Source organism: Ursus americanus, chromosome 5 (assembly GCF_024610735.1).
Source record: "Ursus americanus isolate L20-20 chromosome 5, mUrsAme1.1.p, whole genome shotgun sequence".
Lineage (NCBI taxonomy): Eukaryota > Metazoa > Chordata > Mammalia > Carnivora > Ursidae > Ursus > Ursus americanus.
In genome coordinates this window covers 14,691,029-14,710,175 of record NC_142131.1, presented here as the reverse complement: position 1 = coordinate 14,710,175, position 19,147 = coordinate 14,691,029, and the positions used below count along the sequence as shown (strand labels likewise).

The window sequence follows — 19,147 nt, the reverse complement described above, 5'->3', positions numbered from 1 at the left end:
AATAAAAACAAAGCTAGTGTTCTTGACACTTCCGTTTTCAATTACAATTTTATTTGCCCTTGGGTTGTCTCGACCTGCCTGTTTAAAAATGAGAAAGATCCTGCATATGGTCTTTAAGATTTCTATCATTCATTTGTTACAAAAATCTTTCTTTTCCTCATAAAATTCATAAACACAAATTTAAATGTATTTCAGGCCTTGGTCAAATAGAACAACTACAGTGTTTCCCCAAATCATGAACTTGTCTTATACTCTCATTTTTTTAATGAATAAATACAAATTATTTTATATATCTTCACTTTATATTAGAATTTGTGGGAATGTCAAGTAAAATAGAAATTTTTTCTGTGGACAAGCGGATTTTTAAAAAATTTTTAAATTAATACATATGAATGTGAAAAAAATTTTAAACGACTATTCTTGGAACTGCCAACCTGGTAGTTCAGCTCTATTTCAGAATACCAAGAAATACTGAAGACATGACTAAGGATACTCGAGGGCAAAATCTGAACACACTTCAAGCCATAAATCTCTCATATTCTCTAAAAAACCAAGAATATAAACATTTCTCACTCCACAGAAGTGAAACAGTCTGATTCAGATTTGCATGTGTTAGTTGTATTAGCTCCACCGTGCTTCGGAGTCAGTCTATAAAGGGCTTTGCCTGATGCCATACGAAGAATCCCTTTTTCTAAACCTACCACCAATTCTGAAATAGGTTTTGTGAAAAGCTTTTATATCGATGATGGCCAAATGGTAACCCATGGCCATAACAGCACAATAAATGTTTTATTTGGCCCATATTGTGTTCATAAAAGATTTTGACTAAGGTGTCAATATTTAAAAATTGAAAGATTTAGGGGTGCCCGGGTGGCTCAGTCGGTAAAGCTTCTGACTCAGTTTCGGCTCGGATCATAGTCTCAGGGTCAGGGGATCGGCACCACATCAGGCTCCATGCTCAGCGCTCAGTGGTGATTCTCCTTGGAATTCTCTCTCTCCCTCTGCCCCTCCTCTCAATCATGCTTGTGCTCTCTCCATCTCTCTCGCCCTCTGAAATAAATCTTTCTCAAAAATCAAAATATTTAACATAAAATCTAGATTTCTGACTTGTGTTGAAACACTGTTGAGCCATTATTCCTACCTGGCAACAATTTGCTGGGATCAGGCCATCACCACTTCCCTCAGACAAGGCAGGGACTGCCTCTTTCTGACATAAGACTCTCTCACTCATTTCCACTATCAGCCTAATTAGGAAACACATTTGATTTGGTAACCTCCGCTTTAAATTATATTTTCTTATCATGTGTGATGGAAAATTAATGGGAATTTTCACTCAAAATTACAGGTTTTGGAAGATCAAATAAGAGCTCGAGACCAGGTGGCCACAGGAACTAATTTTGCAGTACAGGAGCTAAACACCAAACACCTTCAAGGAGTTGGAGATCTTCGAGGAAGAGTAGCCAGGTGAGAAGAAGCATCTAACAGTCAGTTCTTGCCCACTAAATTCTCATTCCCAAATAAGTTCCATATAGTAGAAAAGTAGATATTGTCTTTACATGAGGCTAAACTGACAAGGTGGTAGTTGAGAAAGCATATGATAGAATTTGAAAGCCTTATGCCACCTGTGAGAGTCAAGGGTTTTATAAAAGACCCCTTATACGCAATGTCCAGTTTGGTTCTATCTGGAAGTGACAAGAATTGTGTTGTCTTTACAGCCCTTGACTGTCCAAATGCCAACATCTATACAAAGACACTGCCTCACGGCCACAAACAAAATCCCAGGATGTGTCAAATTCCAATGTTTGAAAAATTTAAAATATATAAGAATGACATATGAAAGTCTAACAGAAGGGATTTACTTCTGAATGGATAAAATTTTGTGTAGTATCTTTCATATGATATTTCTAATCAAAGGAATTAATGCTATACAGGTTAGCAAAAATCTGTGGGTATTGACAATGGCAGGACCACCCTAGGAGGCATATCAAAGACCACTTGTGAATGGCTGACTATAGACACCTTTGCAACTCTGCATCTTCTGCCAGCACCTCTTTGCTCTCTCCTGGAATACCCAATCTCCACCTTGTTAATCTGCTCTGAAATGTTAATGACCAAATAAGAATTAGGTGATTAATACCTAGGACAAACTTCTCTTAGAGTATCTGTCCATTCAACTCAACAACAACAAAAAATGCATTAAGTATGCCAGGCAGTATGCTGGGATTCAGGGATTCAGCAACGTGGTCCACCTCCCACTCCCCATGACCTCAGGTTTATGGTCTACCTGGGATAACAAGCTCCAAATATAAGAAATGAGATGAACACTACCAGGAGAGCCTATGGTGCCATGGGAATGTCCAAATCAGACTGAGGCATAGGGAAGTCTTCCTGGAGGAGGTGACACTTGAGATGAGTTTTGAAGGATCCATAGCAGTTCGCTAAACAAGGAAGGATGGGAAATGCACTTCACATAGGAGGAATAATATGTGCAAAAGAACTGAGGGATGAATTACTGTGACAGGCTGTAAGAAGAGTGTTTTCGTTTTGGTATTTTGGGGTTTGCATTTAGGGAGAGATGGGAGATGGGGAGATGAAGCTCACAGGTGGTCCAGATTGGATGCTGAGGGATCTTGTGGGCCAAGGTAAGAAGTTTGAACTTTATGTAGAGGTTATAAGTAACCATGGGAAGATTTTAAGTAAGGGGATGACATATTTAGTGACATTCTGGTAGTAGCTGAATTGCTGGGGTACAGAAAGGAAGCGTGAAAATAAAAGGAAGCCTATTGCAGCAATCAAGCTGCCAAATGTCAAGGGCTTAACTAAAGCACTAGCCATGGAAGTCCAGAGCAGGTAACAGACATTCGGAAAACAGAATCTATAGGAATAGTACCTGTGTACACACACACACACACACACACACACACACACACACACAGAGATATGTAATTATATTATTTATAAATATATGTTTATATGTCTAAAATATACAAAATTCTACATTTCATTATATCATATTTGATACACACAAAGGAAATTTTCTAATGTTTGGGTAAGTCATGAAGCAAGATAATAAAACAAACACTAGCAAACCCTCCATCAGACTTAGATGTGCCATGATTTTGCAAAGATAGATACCAAATATCTGTTTCGAATACTACTTGGAATTTGGTTCCATTTGGTGGTGTGCTAATGATACCGCAATCATTTATTTTTTCTGCAAACTGCTTTCAAACCTACTCTTCTATTTTTGTAAATCCTGCCTTACATATAAGACAAAATAACAGATTTAAATGAAACTGAGACATGAATGGAATAATATCAAGAACAAGATGTGCAACTCTTTTTGCTCTGCTCTAATTTATTTTTTCCTTTTTGTCTCCTTTCTTAAAGATAAAAATTATTTATATTTAAAGTCTACAACATGATGATTTGAGATATATATATATATATATACTAAAATGATTACGACAGTCAAGCAAATTAATATATCTTGTCCTCACATAGGTACCATGTTATGTGTGTGATAAGATCATCTGAAATTTACTTTTTTAGCATATTTCCATTCTTCAATACATTATTAACTACAATCGTCACAGTGTACCTTAGGTCTCCAGGCATATTCTTCCTACCTAACTGTAACTTTGTACTTTTTGACCAACATTCCCCCATTTCCTCCACCTCCTCACCCTGGATAACTACCATTCTACTCTCTGCTTCTACACATTTTACTTTTTCAGCTTCTTTATGAGATGATGCAGTTGTTTTTTTTCTTTCTGTGTCTACCTTAATTCATTTAGCGTAATGTGCTCCCGTTTTATCCACGTATTCACGAATGGCAATATCTCCTTTTTTGAGTCTAAATAATAATCAGAATGTGTATGTGTGTCTCACAATTTCTTTATCTATTATCTGTCAACAGACACTTAGGTTGTCTCCATTTCTTGGCTATTGTGAATATCACTGCCATGAACGTGGGAGTGCAGATATTTCTTCCAAGTACTGATTTCATTTCCTTTGGGTATATATCCAGAAGAGGGGTTGCTGGATGATGTAATAGTTCTATTTTCAGTTTTCCAAAGAACCTTCATCCTGTTTTCTACAATGGCTGTACCAATTTACATTCTTATCAACACTATACAAGGATTTTCTTTTCTCCACATACTAGTCACCAGTTGTTATCTTTTTATTATTTTGATAATAGCCATCCTAACAGGTGTAAGATGATATCTCACTGTGGTTTTGATTTGCAGTTTCCTGATGATCAGTGATGTTGAGTACCTCTTATTGTACCTGATGGTCATTTGTATGTCATCTTTAGATAAATGTCTATTCAGATCTTTTGTCCATTTTTTAATCTTGTGGTCACTTAAAACTAATCCTTTGTTTTCAAGTCCCAAGGGACCTGCGGCCATCAGCTCTCAGGGCTGGGTGATTTGGAAGCCAGTCTCTCAGGTGGCTGTGTGGTCCAAACCCTTCACTCTACAGGGAGAAGCTGGGATTTGGAAGTCCACCCCCCCCCCAAGTTGGAAGGAAGGTCCTGTGCCAAGAAAGGGGTTTACAGCATGAGTGTGTCTCAGCTTTCCCTACCCATTTCAATATTTTCTTAGTTGCCGGATATGTAGGAGTCTTTAGGTTAGTTTCTGGATTTTTCTCAGAAGGAACTGATCTGGGTGTAGCTATTTGGTGCATCCAGAGGAGGGGGAACCAAGAGCCACCTATTCCTCCATTTTACTCTTCAATTGCTTAATTACCTTCCCCATGAATCTTAAGCAGTGATTTTAGGACAAGGTCTTATTTTTCCTTGAAATGTCTCCCTTTTATGAAAATGTCTTAAATCTATTTGTTAATCTGAGACAGAATCTGGCTAAAAGCCACGAGACTTAAACTCACTCTTCCTCTCCCATTTTGTGCATTTTTGCCAGGCAAGTGACTAAGGGACAAGCTGAGACTGAATTAATGACTGTCTTTCCACATATATTGACCTTCATTCCAATTAGTAACTTGGCATAACTGAGATTAAGCTGATTATTTTAACATAATTCCTAGCAAACATTTTACTGCTGCATAAGTCAAACCCAGTATTTAATAACAGCAATGTGCTTTGAATTTTGCACCTTATTTCCTACTCCAAAATAAGTGGCAGTTTAAAAGCAAGTACTTCCAATGAGATGAGGTTCTCAAAGTTATCTCGCCTGCTTTTGATACCCTCTCCTCTTTTCCGTAGACGAGAGTCTCAAATGCAAATGAGGAAAAGCAAATATGTAAAGAATACCCACAGGGATGGCTGTGACTTAGCCTACAGCAGCGGCCAGAGGCGGCCAAACTTCTAGCCACGTTTGCTGGTTTGGACCCCGAAGGCAGAGCTGCTTATGAAAAAATAATAAATTGTGTTGGTATGTGATTAAAAGCAGAAGTCATAACCTTCAGAGAAACAATAATGATATCAAGGATATTGTCAACTTTTGAAAAGCTAAGAGTAGGAACTTCTGATTAAAGATAGTTGAATAAAAACATTTTCACTTCACTTCTCTCACGTGAGACATCTTAAAGCCAGTTAAAAACATAAGAAGGGAAACAAAAACTCCATCTTCAGTGTAACTTGGACGTTGCTACAACCGGTAACCACAAAGTCCACTTACCAACTACTTGATGTCTGGGCTGATAAAGTCCTCCCCCGACCTTAAACGTGATGATTTGCTCCAGATCAAGAGTCGTAATCCTCAAAGGCAGAGGCCAAATAACTCGAATGGAGCAATATTACCTAGGAGCTCAGGTGGGAAACAGGAGAGACCGGAAACGGGGCTTTAGAGATTCAGGCCAGTAACACAGAGCAGCCGCGGAGTGTAGCTGACGCCGCCATCATGTTATTAGCCATCTGGAACCTACTTCCGCGCTGGCGAATTCACTCCTGAGAGAAATACTGACATGCCACAGGCCGAGGAGGTGGAGGAGGCCTGCAGTGTCACAACAGACAATCTAGGGCTCAGTGATGGGCTGGGCAATACACCAATCTAGTTTTTGAGGAGAAAATGGGGAGATGTACCCCCCCCCCCCCGCCAGGCCTAAGGAAATAAGAGATTTGATACCACAAGCCTAAGTGGAGGATGCGGTCTAGTCCTCACCAAACACACTTGGTGACCTGCAGGTAGTCTGAATCATTCAAAGATGTGAGAATGATAGTTAGGAAGAACCCAGGCTGTACATAAAAAGCACCCCCGCCAGCATCAACCGAGAGAGAAAAATAGAAGGCTGATGAACATACCTTAATGAGAGGAATTACCCAGAAAAACACACGAAGAGTTCAAACCAAAGGTTCTCCTGGTTTCAGAGAAGTTAAGAACAAAAGAAAGAGAGAAAAGATTGCTGATTGAACAGTCACATATAGCTTTGCTCCTTCCCAAAGTCCCACTAAATCTACAGCAAAAATGATGTTTCTCTTAAAAACATACCCGCAAAGAGGATATCAGCCTAGAAATCTCAGAACCTAGAAAACAGACGTGTGAAAACTGACTTAGCAGACATAATAAAACCCATTTTAAATCTGTGGGATAAGCTGAGAGTGATGTGGTTTTACATCACAGAATTCTCAAAAAGCATAGGAGTTGGCTGTGCCAGGAACCTCTGAAACTGGGGGGAAAGACAGGCACTTGTGTCCAGGGAGAACTGAGAAAAGCAGGAAGAGGCCGAGCAAGGAATCACTATAGTTTGTAATTAGCCTTTTAGTTTTTATTGACTTCTAAACTATAGGCATGTTTTAGTTTCATAAAATAAGTATTATTTAAAATAAATAAATAAATAAATAAATAAATAAATAAATATTTTTTTAAAAAAAGAAATAAAAGGGCTTCCCCCCAAAAGAGATTATCATATAAAAGAATGAGATCGATAAACTGGACTTGCTCAGGAATAAGATGGGGAAAAAAAAAGCAAACCCTGAAACATCACAGAGATTAAATATGCTGTGGCAGCCCTCCAAACGGAATAAATACAGCTAAAAAACCCAATAATTTATTTTTAAAAAAGCAAACATGAGCAAACCATAAAAAACAGAAAGAAAATGTTTTTCAATATAAAAATGGTTGTAGCAAAATGATATATACAGCAGACAAGTAAAACTTCCACATAGACCCTGTAGGACCCCCTCAAGAAGAAAGAGAAAGAATTCTTCAGGAAAAAACTATGCATGGGTATAAGACAAGAAAATTTTCTTCAGAGATTTGAATCTATGGATCAAGACTGTAATCCCAGAAACACTACTGTAAGAACAATTAAATCAAGATATCACGTTGAAGTGACCGAACATTGGTAATAATCACTAGACAACCGGGTAGACAACACAAACCGTGTGTGGCCTGAGGCTGGCGGTGTGTGTCTTTGCGGGGGAGCGGGGGGGGGGGGGGGGGGGGAGTGGGGCAGGAAGGACTAAATAAAGCTGCTGACCGGGTGGGGGCGCTTCCTCAGTGCCAGGTACCAGCTAAATCCTGTCTATTCATTCCTCCGTCTTTAACCCTATCAAGCTAGAAAGGAGCGGATTCAAAGCCAGGTCACTGTGACACCAGCGACCAGCCCTTAACCATTAGTCTACAAGGCACAGACCAGCTGTCTCCGAAGGTCGAATAAGGAGGGCGTTGAGTGAGGAGTGGCAGGGATCGGTGACAGCAGCCACTGTTTCTATGTAATCTTTGGGGATCTTAGCGTGGATTCACGTAAGAATATCCGAACTAACCAGCAACAGAACTTGTTTTGACAACGACGGTTTCTACGTACCAAACGGCTTTTGCCCATGACTGTGGTGCGTTACAAGCCTGTTCCCATTTTTGACCAGATCAATTCCTGATTTTTCCTCCCAGCAGTCTCCCCACCCCCACGACAGTCCCCCAGTATCTCTCGAAAGGATTTCTCAGGCAAAATTACCATCTTACTCACTTTTGGCCCAACTTTGGCACCAAAAATCTTAAGAAAAACAAATTCATTTCCAGATCCTAAAATATATTGACAGCTATAAAACAAACACTATTTATAGCACTTAGCATGACAACATGAAAATGTGCCTCCTAATAAATATTATTTGAGGACAGTCAAAAGAGTTATTTTATAAAATTATAAACTTCAAAGTGATTTCTGATAACTTTATATATAAACAACAGAGTCCCTCAACGTTCTACATCCTATCTTTCATGCACACACGAGTGTATTGAAAGTATAATACAATATGTAACCTGTTCTCTCCCAGGAGAAGCCTTGAGTGGTGACAGTGACGTGCGGTTCCCTGACACGCTGGGAAGATGGCTGATCTTCACCTCTAACCCCACTTCTCTAGGGTTCCTTCCTTAAGATACCAATGCAACTTTTGGGCCAAAACTTTATTCACATGTTAGTGTGAATTGTTTTTGTCCTAATATAAGACAACACTTGACTGAGGCCACTCGAGGAACAGGAGTTTTGACTGGGGCCGAGAGGAGGGAAATTGGTTTTTGAAGATGGGTTGGAAGATGATGGCAACCTGGGACTCTTTGTAGCCAGAAGAGAATTGACGATCTTGGAGTCAACGAAAGAGACTAATCAGAGGAAAGTGGATTCAGAATGCAATATAGAACAGGAAAAAGTTTCAATTTTGCCTAACCATAGGCAGCAAGCAGTATTCCCAAAACATTAAAATCTGTTGAAACTCCTATGACCGAATTAACATATCAGACTGAAAATCTAAAATTCTCCCCATTTTCTCCCAATGTCTTCATCTACTTCAACCCAGTTCTTTGATTTCAGTCAATGTATCATTATCCAAAGTAGCTTCTCTCCCATCAGGAAAAAAAGAGAACAATGAAGATTTCTGCATTTGCTCCTTTATCTACTAACTCGTTATTCAAAGAACTTTAGAACCTTTGCCATTGGGGGAATGCACACATCCTACTGTAGTATTAAAAATGTTGGAGCCTGTTGATCTCACAACCAATTTTCATCTTGCTGCTAGATGTGACTCCAGCATTGTGAAGCTTTCTGGAGACATTCACTTCATCAGGCACGAGCACCGGAGAACTGAAAAAACAATTCAAGATTTTATGTCTGCCTTAGAAACTGTTTCTAAGAACTTGGATGTGAAGGTAACTGAAAATATTTGGAACTCTTATGTTATGTGTTACTGCCAGAAGATCATTATAGCTTATCAAAATGCCTAGTCAAGTGCTAATATTTCAAAAGAACTCTTTTCTTCCAAAGAGTTTTGGTTTTTTTTTAAAAGATTTTATTTATTTAACAGAGAGGACAGCCAGCGAGAGAGGGAACACAAGCAGGGGGAGTGGGAGAGGAAGAGGCAGGCTCATAGCAGAGGAGCCTGATGTGGGGCTCGATCCCAGAACGCCCGCCCTGAGCTGAAGCCAGACGCTTAATGACTGTGCCACCCAGGCACCCCACTTCCAAAGAGTTTAAATATGACAGCTCGTGCATAGATACCATGAGCACTGTCAGCCCGATTAACATATATTTAATGAGCGTCTCCTATTCCAACACAGCCACCCATTGCGAGCCTGTGCTGCTTGATTCCACTGCTGCTGCTGTTCCCTTACTCTCTGGGTTTTCCTCAAAGATTGTAGAACCAAAGATTATAAGCAAAGTAATTTCCCATGGAAGCTATTATTATTAAAGACACGAGCTAAATGTGAGTTGATGATGTTATATTCCTACAGTAGGTTGTGTCTCTCACAAAATAATATACAAATCCTCCACTGGCCTGGTTTTAAAGGCCACCTCTACAAAGGCCCCTGCTTAGCTCTTCAGCTTACCCCATGTTTCCTGGCTTACCCCTCACGCCTACTGAACAAGCTGCTGGTAGGTCCCTACTCACTCTAAGATATTGTATGGCCTCCATATTACTTGTGCTCTTTTCTGCCTGAAATCCCTCTCGTTTCTCACTTCCCAGTCAATGGTTTAACTAAAGGAGCTAATGCAAATTCTTCTGTGTCCTACTTTGTCACATCTTTATTTATTTATTTATTTATTTATTTATTTATTTATTTATTTATTTATTTAAGAGTGCATGAGAGCAGGGAGCAAGTATAGAGGCAGAGGGAGAGGGAGAGAGAGAATCTTAAGCAGGCTTCATGCTCAGTGTGGACCTCAAAGTGGGGATCAATCTCAGGACCCTGAGATCATGACCTGAGCCAAAAATCAAGAGTCAGATGCTTAACCACTGAGCCACCGAGGCACCCCACTTTGTCACATATTTCATGTAACAATAAGCACATCTCCTCTGAAGTCATTTGGGCAGAACAAAGTGGAAATCTTTTGGGAACTGGGGGGAGATCAGTGTTTGGTTATTTGTTCATAGGATCCAGTTTAACAAGAGCAGAAGTGTCACAGGGGCACATGGTTTGCTGTAGTCCCGTTTGACTCACCTGGCCCACACCCATACACCCATCTAGTTAATCCTAATAGTGTTTTGGTTGATTCTCTTTGCTTTTCAAAATATTCAGTCATATCAACAACAAACCATAACCACTTTATCTCTGGTTTTCTGATTTAAAACCTCAGTACTTTTTTTCGTAAAGCCATGACCAGAACTTCCAGGTTGCTGTTAAATACAGTGTGTTGGTCATAAATGGTCATGAAGTGCTGGACCATAAAATGGTCATAGAGGACAGCTTCTTTAGTTTCGGATTATACTGGAGATGCCTTTGTTGTTTGCTGTTGGCTGTTGCTTTGATATATGTTTAACCACGTTAAGGAAGTATCCATCAATTCCTACTTACTTCCATTAGTATTTATTAGTATTTAGTCTTTATTAGGACTGAATATTTAACTTTACAAGTTGCCTTGTATACATCAACAAATGCCTAAATCCTCATATTAGTTGTTTTCTGGTTTGGGTTTTTATTTGTTCACCTGTGTACATCTTTGGACTTCTAAATGTGCTATGTCAATACATTTCCCAATACTGAAACATTCCAGCATTTTCTGCCATACGGTCATTGTGTAGTCATTCGGCTAAGTTCAAAAGTGACATTGACTATAGTTCCTCCTTAGTTTTTTTTTTTTTTTTTACAGTGATACATATGATATGTATGGTTCACAAATCAAATCTATGTAAGAAAATACAGGGGTGCCTAGGTGACTCAGTCAGTTAAATGTTCGACTCTTGATTTCAGCTCAGGTCATGATGTCAGGGTCATGGGATTGAGCCCTGCATTGGGCTCCATGCTCAACAAAGAGTCTGCTTGAGACTCTCTGTCTCCTGCTCCCTCTTCCTTCACACCACTCCCACCGCAGTGCACTCTCACTCTCAAATAAATAAATCTTAAAAAAAAAAAAAAGTCTACACTGAGAATTTTTGTGCTCACTTCTGTCACCAATTATCACATTCTTTCATTTCCTCATTGAAAACCATTTTTATTATGCTGTTGTGGATCCTTTCCATATGCCTTTAGGCAGATATAAGCAAGTGCAAATATATTCTTATTTCCTTCTTTTTACAAAATAGATAGCATATTATATATATATTACTATGCACCTATTTTATCTTTTTTAATTTAAATTTCACTCAGTTAACATACAGTTAACATGCAGTGCAATATTGGTTTCTGGAGTAGAATTCAGCGATTCATCACTTACATACAACACCAGGTGCTCATCACAGATATACCCTCCTTAATACCCTTCAGCCATCTATCCCATTTCCCCCACCCACCTCCCTCCATCAACCCTCAGTTTGTTCTCTATCGTTAAGAGTCTCTTATGGTTTATTTTCCTCTCTCCCTCCCTCCACTCTCCATACGTTCAACTGTTTTCTTTCTTAAATTCCACATATGAGTGAAATCATATGATATTTGTCTTTCTCTGACTTATTCCACTTAGCATAACACACTCTAGCTCCATCCACATTGTTGCAAATGGCAAGATTTCATTCTTTTTATGGCTGAGTAATATTCCATTGAATGAATATATATATATATATATATATATATATATTCATTCAAGTTTCTGTGGTGTGTGTGTGTGTATGTATATATATTCTGTGGTATATATATATGTGGTGTGTATATATATATTCTGTGGTATATATATGTGGTATATATATATTTTATTTATATATATATATATTTTTTAAGATTTTATTTATATATATATATTCATTCAAGTTTCTGTGGTGTGTGTGTGTGTGTATGTATATATATTCTGTGGTATATATATATGTGGTGTGTATATATATATTCTGTGGTATATATATGTGGTATATATATATTCATTCTAGTTTCTGCAGTATATATAAACCACATCTTTTTTTTTTTAAGATTTTATTTATTTGATAGAGACACAGCGAGAGAGGGAACACAAGCAGAGGGAGTGGGAGAGGGAGAAGCAGGCTTCCTGCTGAACAGGGAGCCTGATGTGGGGCTCGATCCCAGGACCCTGGGATCATGACCTGAGCCGAAGGCAGATGCTTAATGACTGAGCCACCCAGGCGCCCCTAAAGCACATCTTCTTTATCCATCCATCAGTTAATGGACATTCAGACCCTCTCCATAGTTTAGTGTTGGTAATGCTGCTATACATCAGGGTGCAATGTACCCCTTCAAATCTGTATTATATCCTTTGGGTAAATGCCTAATAGTACAATTGCTGGGTCAGAGGGTAGGTAGTTCTATTTTTAACTTTCCGAGGAACTTCCGTACTGTTCTCCAGAGTGGCGTTTCTCCGGTTTGCATTCCCACCAACTGTGCAAGAGGGTTCCCCTTTCCCCACATCCTTGCCAACACCTGTTGTTTCTTGTGTTGTTGTTGTTAGCCGTTCTGACAGGTGTGAAGTGGTATCTCATTATCGTTTTGAATTGTATTTCCCTGATGATGAGTGATGTTGAGCATCTTCTCAAGTGTCTGTTAGCCATCTGATGTCTTCTTCGGAAAAGTGTTCATGTCTCTGCCCATTTCTTAACTGGATTATTTGGTTTTTAGGGCATTGAGTTTGGTAAACTCTTTATAGATTTTGGATACTAACCCTTTATCCAATATGTCGTTTACAAATATCTTCTCCTATTCTATAGGCTGCCTGTAGTTTTGTTATTGGTTTTCTTCACTGTGCAGAAGTTTTTTTTTATCTTGATGAAGTCCCAATAGTTCATTTTTGCCTTTGTTTCCTTGCTTCTGGCAACATGTCTAGTAAGAAGTTGCTACAGCCGAAGTCAGAGAGGTTTCTGTCTATTTTCTCCTTGAGGATTTTGATGGACTCCTATCTCACATTTAGGTCTTTCATTCTATTTTCTCTCTCTTTTTTTTAAAGATTTTATTTATTTATTCAATAGAGTTAGAGACAGCCAGCAAGAGAGGGAACACAGCAGGGGGAGTGGGAGAGGAAGAAGCAGGCTCCCAGTGGAGGAGCCTGATGTGGGGCTTGATCCCAGAACGCTGGTATCACGCCCTGAGCCGAAGGCAGACGCTTAACCGCTGTGCCACCCAGGTGCCCCTCATTCTATTTTTTCTAACTAAACAAATATATGCGGGAGATCAGACAATTAGTACATGGAGAGCTTCCTCATCGATTTTACAACTGCGTACTGTTCCTGTCTGTATAATAGCTCATTTAACCAATTTCTCGCAGATGGACATTTGGGCTATTTTTAATATTTCTCTCTTTCAAATCAATGCTGCAGTGTATAACCTTGCACTTATGTCATTGTGTGTGTGTGTGTGTGTGTATAAGTATGTTTGTGGGACCAACACCCAGAAATGTAATTGCTGGGTCTAAGTACATGTTTGTTATTTTGGAAGATCTCGCTCTCTGTGGGGCTTTGATTATACTGCACAGCCACCAACAATGTGGAAAACGTCCTGTGTCCCCCGTGCCTCACCAATGGTGCTGACTTTTGAATTTTACCGTTCTCATAGGAAAAAGATAGTGATAGTCTCCATGTTTCACTTAGTTTTTCTTATTGTGAATGAGGTTCGTATCTTCAAGACTATTTGTATTTCTTTTTCAGGAAGCTGTCTGTTCATCTCTTTTATCCATTTCCCTATTAGTCTGTTTTTCTTTTCCTTCTCAATTTCGAGGAGCTCTTTATATGTTAGGGAGATGAGCCTTTCTCTATGATCTGATCTTAAATACATTTTCCCAGGTTGTCATCTGTTTTTTGACTTTTGGCATGCTTACGTTCTCTATTTGTAGCTAAATTACCAAATTTTTTCTTTTGTGACTTCTTTTAAGTCACACTTAGAAAGAAATTCCCCATACAAAGGCCTGAATTACTCAATATTTTCTTCTACCACTTTCATGGCTTTACTATTTATATTTAAATTCTTGATACATTTGGAGTTTTTCCTAATAATGTGTCTTAATCATTATTTTAATCATTGAGGCCTTATAGTACTTTAATTTTTTTAAATTTATTTCTTCATTGTAGAGAGAGAAGGGGAGAGAGAGCACGTAAGTGGGGGGAAGGGCAGAGGGAGACAATCCGGAGCAGTCTCCCGCTGAGCACAGAGTCCAATGCAGGGCTCAGTCTCAAGACCCATGAGATCATGGCCTGAGCAGAAACCAAGAGTTGGACGTTTACCCAACAGAGCCACCCAGGTGCCCCAGTACTTATAATACCTGGTACAGACAGTCCCTTTCACTGCTTTCTTTTCTCCCTTTTCGTGGTAATCAATGTTTTAAAATCAGTTTGTCTAGTCCCAGCAAAATAAATCAATACATTCAATTTTAATTTTTATTGAAATCATGTTAAACTTATAAATTACATTGAGAATTGACAGAGTAGGGGCGCCTGGCTGGCTCAGTTAATTAAGCAGCTGCCTTCAGCTCAGGTCATGATCCCAGGGTCTTGGGGAGCCTGCTTCTCCCTCTGCCGCTCCCCCTGCTTGTGCTCTCTCTCTCTCTCAAATAAATATATAAAATCTTTAGAACTGACAGAGTGATAATGCTGAATGTTTTATCCAGAACATAGTGTGCTTCCTATTTGCGCAAGTTTGCTTTTCTATCCTTCAGGAGTGGTTTCAAATTTTCCTCATGTATGTATCATCTTCAGGGTATTTTGGGATTTTGTTATCTTTTTTCTTTTTAGTTTATTGTAATGAAGTTTCATCATCTCTTCTGACTAGTTGTTAGTTGTATATAATGAAGGCTATATTAATTTTATATTCTACTAATTTAGTGAATTCTTCTTGTGATTATAGAAATTTTTCAGTTTGTTGCTGTTGTTTTCCAGGCACACAATCAAATGATTTTTCAATAATAAGTTTATTCATCTTTTCCCATTTTCACACACATAATTTCTCTCCGTGTTCTAATTGTTTTAATAACTCCAGTATGATATTAAATAGTAACATGGGGATACTGGCCATCCTGCTCTTGTTCCTGATGTTAACAGAAATGCCCCCAGTGTTTCCCTCATGGTGAGAGAAATAAGTTTCCTCAGTAAACATGTTTGATGCATGACTCTTCCTATTTTATTGAGTTTTTGTTTTTAATTAAGAATGATTATGAGTTTGGCAAATGCCTTTTCAGCATTTGTGGAGATAGTCATGTGAGTTTTCTCTTAAACTGTACTAGCATAATTATTTGTATTAACATATTTCTTATTAAATAATTCTTGTTTTAAAAAATAAATTGCACTTGTGTATGATTTTTTTTAAGTTGTGCTGCTGGATACTGTGCTGATATTTTATTTGAGAAGTTTTCATCCATGTTTATACACAAGATTAGTCTTTCTGTACAAACTTTTTAGGATTTTAGAATTGATGTTTTGCTCACTTCATACAAATAATTTGGAAGTTTCCCTTCTTTTTCTATGCTCTGAAATAATTTAAAGAGCATTCCAACGATCTATTCTTTAAAGATTTGGTAGTTTTGCCTCTGAAGCCATATGGTCTTACTGACTTAGTGGTAAGGAACCACGTTTGATATTTTTGCTCCGTTTTTTTCTGTGGAAATTGGCCTGTTTAAAGGCTCCATCTCTTTAAGGGTCTTGGAAAAAAAGTAACTTTTCATCCAGATTTTGAAAATAAGTTCCATAAAATTATGCAAAATACTTCTAGGATTGTTTTAATTCTTTCTGCTTTTATATTTTTTCCCCTTGCCATTTTATTTGTGCTTTTTTTCCCCTTTGATTAGTTAGGTGAGCTGTGTCTTAACGATACTGATTATTCTCCAATGAGCCAGTCTTTTTATGTATTTTTAAGTTCTGCTTCTCTTTTGTTTTCCAGGTGTTCTCGGCAATGTAAGCTTTTGTCTTTATCTTTTTCCTTTTCTTGTGATTTCTTTTGCTGTTCATTTTCTAGCTTTTCGAACTACATATATTTGTAGTCTTTGTTTTACTGATAAAAGCACTTTGACTGAATTTTCCCTGAGCATTTGTCTACTTCCCTGTGTTCCCTAGGGTTGATAATGTGTTCTCATTATTGTTTCCTAGAAATTCTGCAGTGGTACATTGCACTCTTCCTTTGACTGAACAGCTTAAGAGGGGCTGCTGTTTTCCCTGAGTTAAGGATTTTTTGTTATCCTGGTATTCATTTTTAGTTTTATCTCATTGTAATTGAAATTTTTATTGTATATACCAGTCTCAGTTTTTGGACTATCTTGAGGGCTTTATTTGCTGGCTGGATAGTAAAATTTTGTACATGCTCTAAAAAGAATATATTCTGCATTTTTAGGGCAAAAAGTTCAACCAATATCTAAAAAATTGCTTAAATCAACAAACTCAAACCTATTGATTAGGTCTTTTGTATCCTTACCTATTTTTTTGGTCTATTCTTCTGTCTTGGATTGAGAGAGGTGAATTAAAATCTATAATTATTTGGCTTCCACTTCATCTATAATTTCAGCTTTGTGAATATTTTCACTACGTTATTTGGATCACACTTATAATTATCTTTTCTTATTCCTAATTTTAGTGTCTACATATTTTCTTTACGTTTAGACTGAGAAAAACTTTGTCTCTTACCTTTTCAAAGAAACGACTCTTGGATTTACATAGCAATCCTATAATTTTTTCTTGCTTATTAATTTTTAATATTTGTGTATTAGTTTTCTATTGCTGTCATAACAAACTACCACACACTTAGTGGCTTAGAGCAACATAAATATATTATCTCATAGTTTCTGCAGGCCAACGCTAGAGTAGATCCCCTGCTTAAGGTCTCACAAGACAGAAATCATGATATTAGTAGAGCTGTGCTCCTTTGAGGTGGCTCTGGGAATTAGCCCTCTTCCAGACTCATTCAACCTTTTGGCCAAATTCAGTTTCTTGGAGTTGTGTGACTGAGGTTCTTGCTGGCTGTCGGTTCAAGACTGACGTTCCCCCCAGCTACCAGCCTTCTTTCTTTCTTTCTTTTAATTTTTTTTTATTATATTATGTTAGTCACCATACAGTACATCCCTGGTTTCTGATGCAAAGTTCGATGATTCATTAGTTGCGTATAACACCCAGTGCACCATGCAATACGTGCCCTCCTTACTACCCATCACCAGCCTATCCCATTCCCCCACCCCCTCCCCTCTGAAGCCCAGTTTGTTTCGCAGAGTCCATAGTCTCTCATGCTTCATTCCCCCTTCTGATTACCCGCCTTTCTTTATCCCTTTCTTCCCCTACCGATCTTCCTAGTTCTTATGTTCCATAGATGAGAGAAATCATATGATAATTGTCTTTCTCTGTCTTATTTCACTTAGCATTATCTCCTCCAGTGCCATCCATGTTGCAGCAAATGTTGAGAACTCGTTCTTTCTGATAGCTGAGTAATATTCCATTGTATATATGGACCACAGCTTCTTAATCCAGTCATCTGTTGAAGGGCATCTTGGTTCCTTCCATGATTTAGCTATTGTGGACAATGCTGCTATGAACATTGGGGTGCATATGACCCTTCTCTTCACTATGTCTGTATCTTTGGGGTAAATACCCAGTATTACAATGGCTGGGTCATAGGGTAGCTCAATTTTTAACTTTTTAAGGGACCTCCACACTGTTTTCCAGAGTGGCTGTACCAACTTCCATTCCCACCAACAATGTAGGAGGGATCCCCTTTCTCCACATCCTCTCCAGCAATTGCTGTTTCCTGCCTTGTTAATTTTTGCCATTCTAACTGGCGTAAGGTGGTGTCTTGGTGTGGTTTTGATTTGAATTTCCCTGATGTGCCAGCCTTTTCTCATGTCTTCCATGTGGTCTCTCTCCAGAAACAGGCTAAGTCCATGTCATGCTTTAAATCTCTCTGACTCTAGCTGGAGAAAGTTCTCTGCTTTTAGAGGCTCACATGATTGAATTGGGCCCACTTGGATAAAACAGGATAATCTCCCTATTTCAAGGTCTGTAGCTTTAATTATAGCCGCAAATCCCTTTGGCCATCTAACATGTCATATTCACAGGTTCCAGGGATTAGGGCACGGACATTTAAAGGAGCCATTCCACCTATCACAATTTGTCAATTTCTTCATTCTGCTTTCTCTTCGTTAGGTTTGTTATTCTTTTTAACCTTGTGAAATGAATGGTTAGTTTATATGGCTTTATTCTGTCTTAAATAATTATGGAAACATTTAATGCCACAAATTTACCTGTGATCATGGATGTGGCTGTGTCCTGTCGATATATGTTATTATCCTTTCCTAAGTAAACTGTAATTGCAGAGTTGAGTTATTCTTTGACACCAGAATTAGTCCCTTGAGAAGCAAATTCCATAAAGGAATTGATATGCAAGAGATTAACCAGGGAGTGGGGCAGGTGGGGAAGGCCCCTCGGTGGCTCTGTCACTTAAATGTCCAGCTCTTGGTTTCAGCTCACGTCATGATCTCATGGGTCATGGGATAGAGCCCCACATGGGCTCTGCACTCAGTGGGGAGCCTGCTTGAAGATTCTTTCTGCCCCCGCCACTCACGCTCACGTGCACTCTCTCTCTCTCTCTAAAGTAAATAGACAAATGTTTAAACAAAAGAAAAGAAGAGATTAATTGAGGGGAAAAAATTTGAAGGAAAATGAGGAGGCTCCTAAAAAAGATGGAGAGAGCCATCAGATTACAAAATAGGTCTGACTCCTGTAAAAAGACAAAAAAGGAAGGTCTGAGATATTCTACGAGTTTCATCCAGTTCTTTGAACCAAAGTCACTCATCAAAGGAAAACTATTAAGAGACTGGCTGGGAGCAGCCAACGGGAAGCATGGTATCCACTGTAGTTATG

General features: G+C 38.6%; 1 protein-coding gene across 1 annotated transcript in view; it reads left to right on the top strand.

The window, feature by feature from the left end:
* FAM81B (family with sequence similarity 81 member B) overlaps positions 1-19,147 on the top strand; it is a 45,346-nt gene that overhangs the window by 12,996 nt on the left and 13,203 nt on the right. The window contains exons 3-4 of the mRNA XM_087861971.1: positions 1,346-1,464; positions 8,972-9,101. Coding sequence (XP_087718097.1) covers positions 1,346-1,464; positions 8,972-9,101 — 249 coding nt within the window. The remainder of the gene's footprint in view (positions 1-1,345; positions 1,465-8,971; positions 9,102-19,147) is intronic.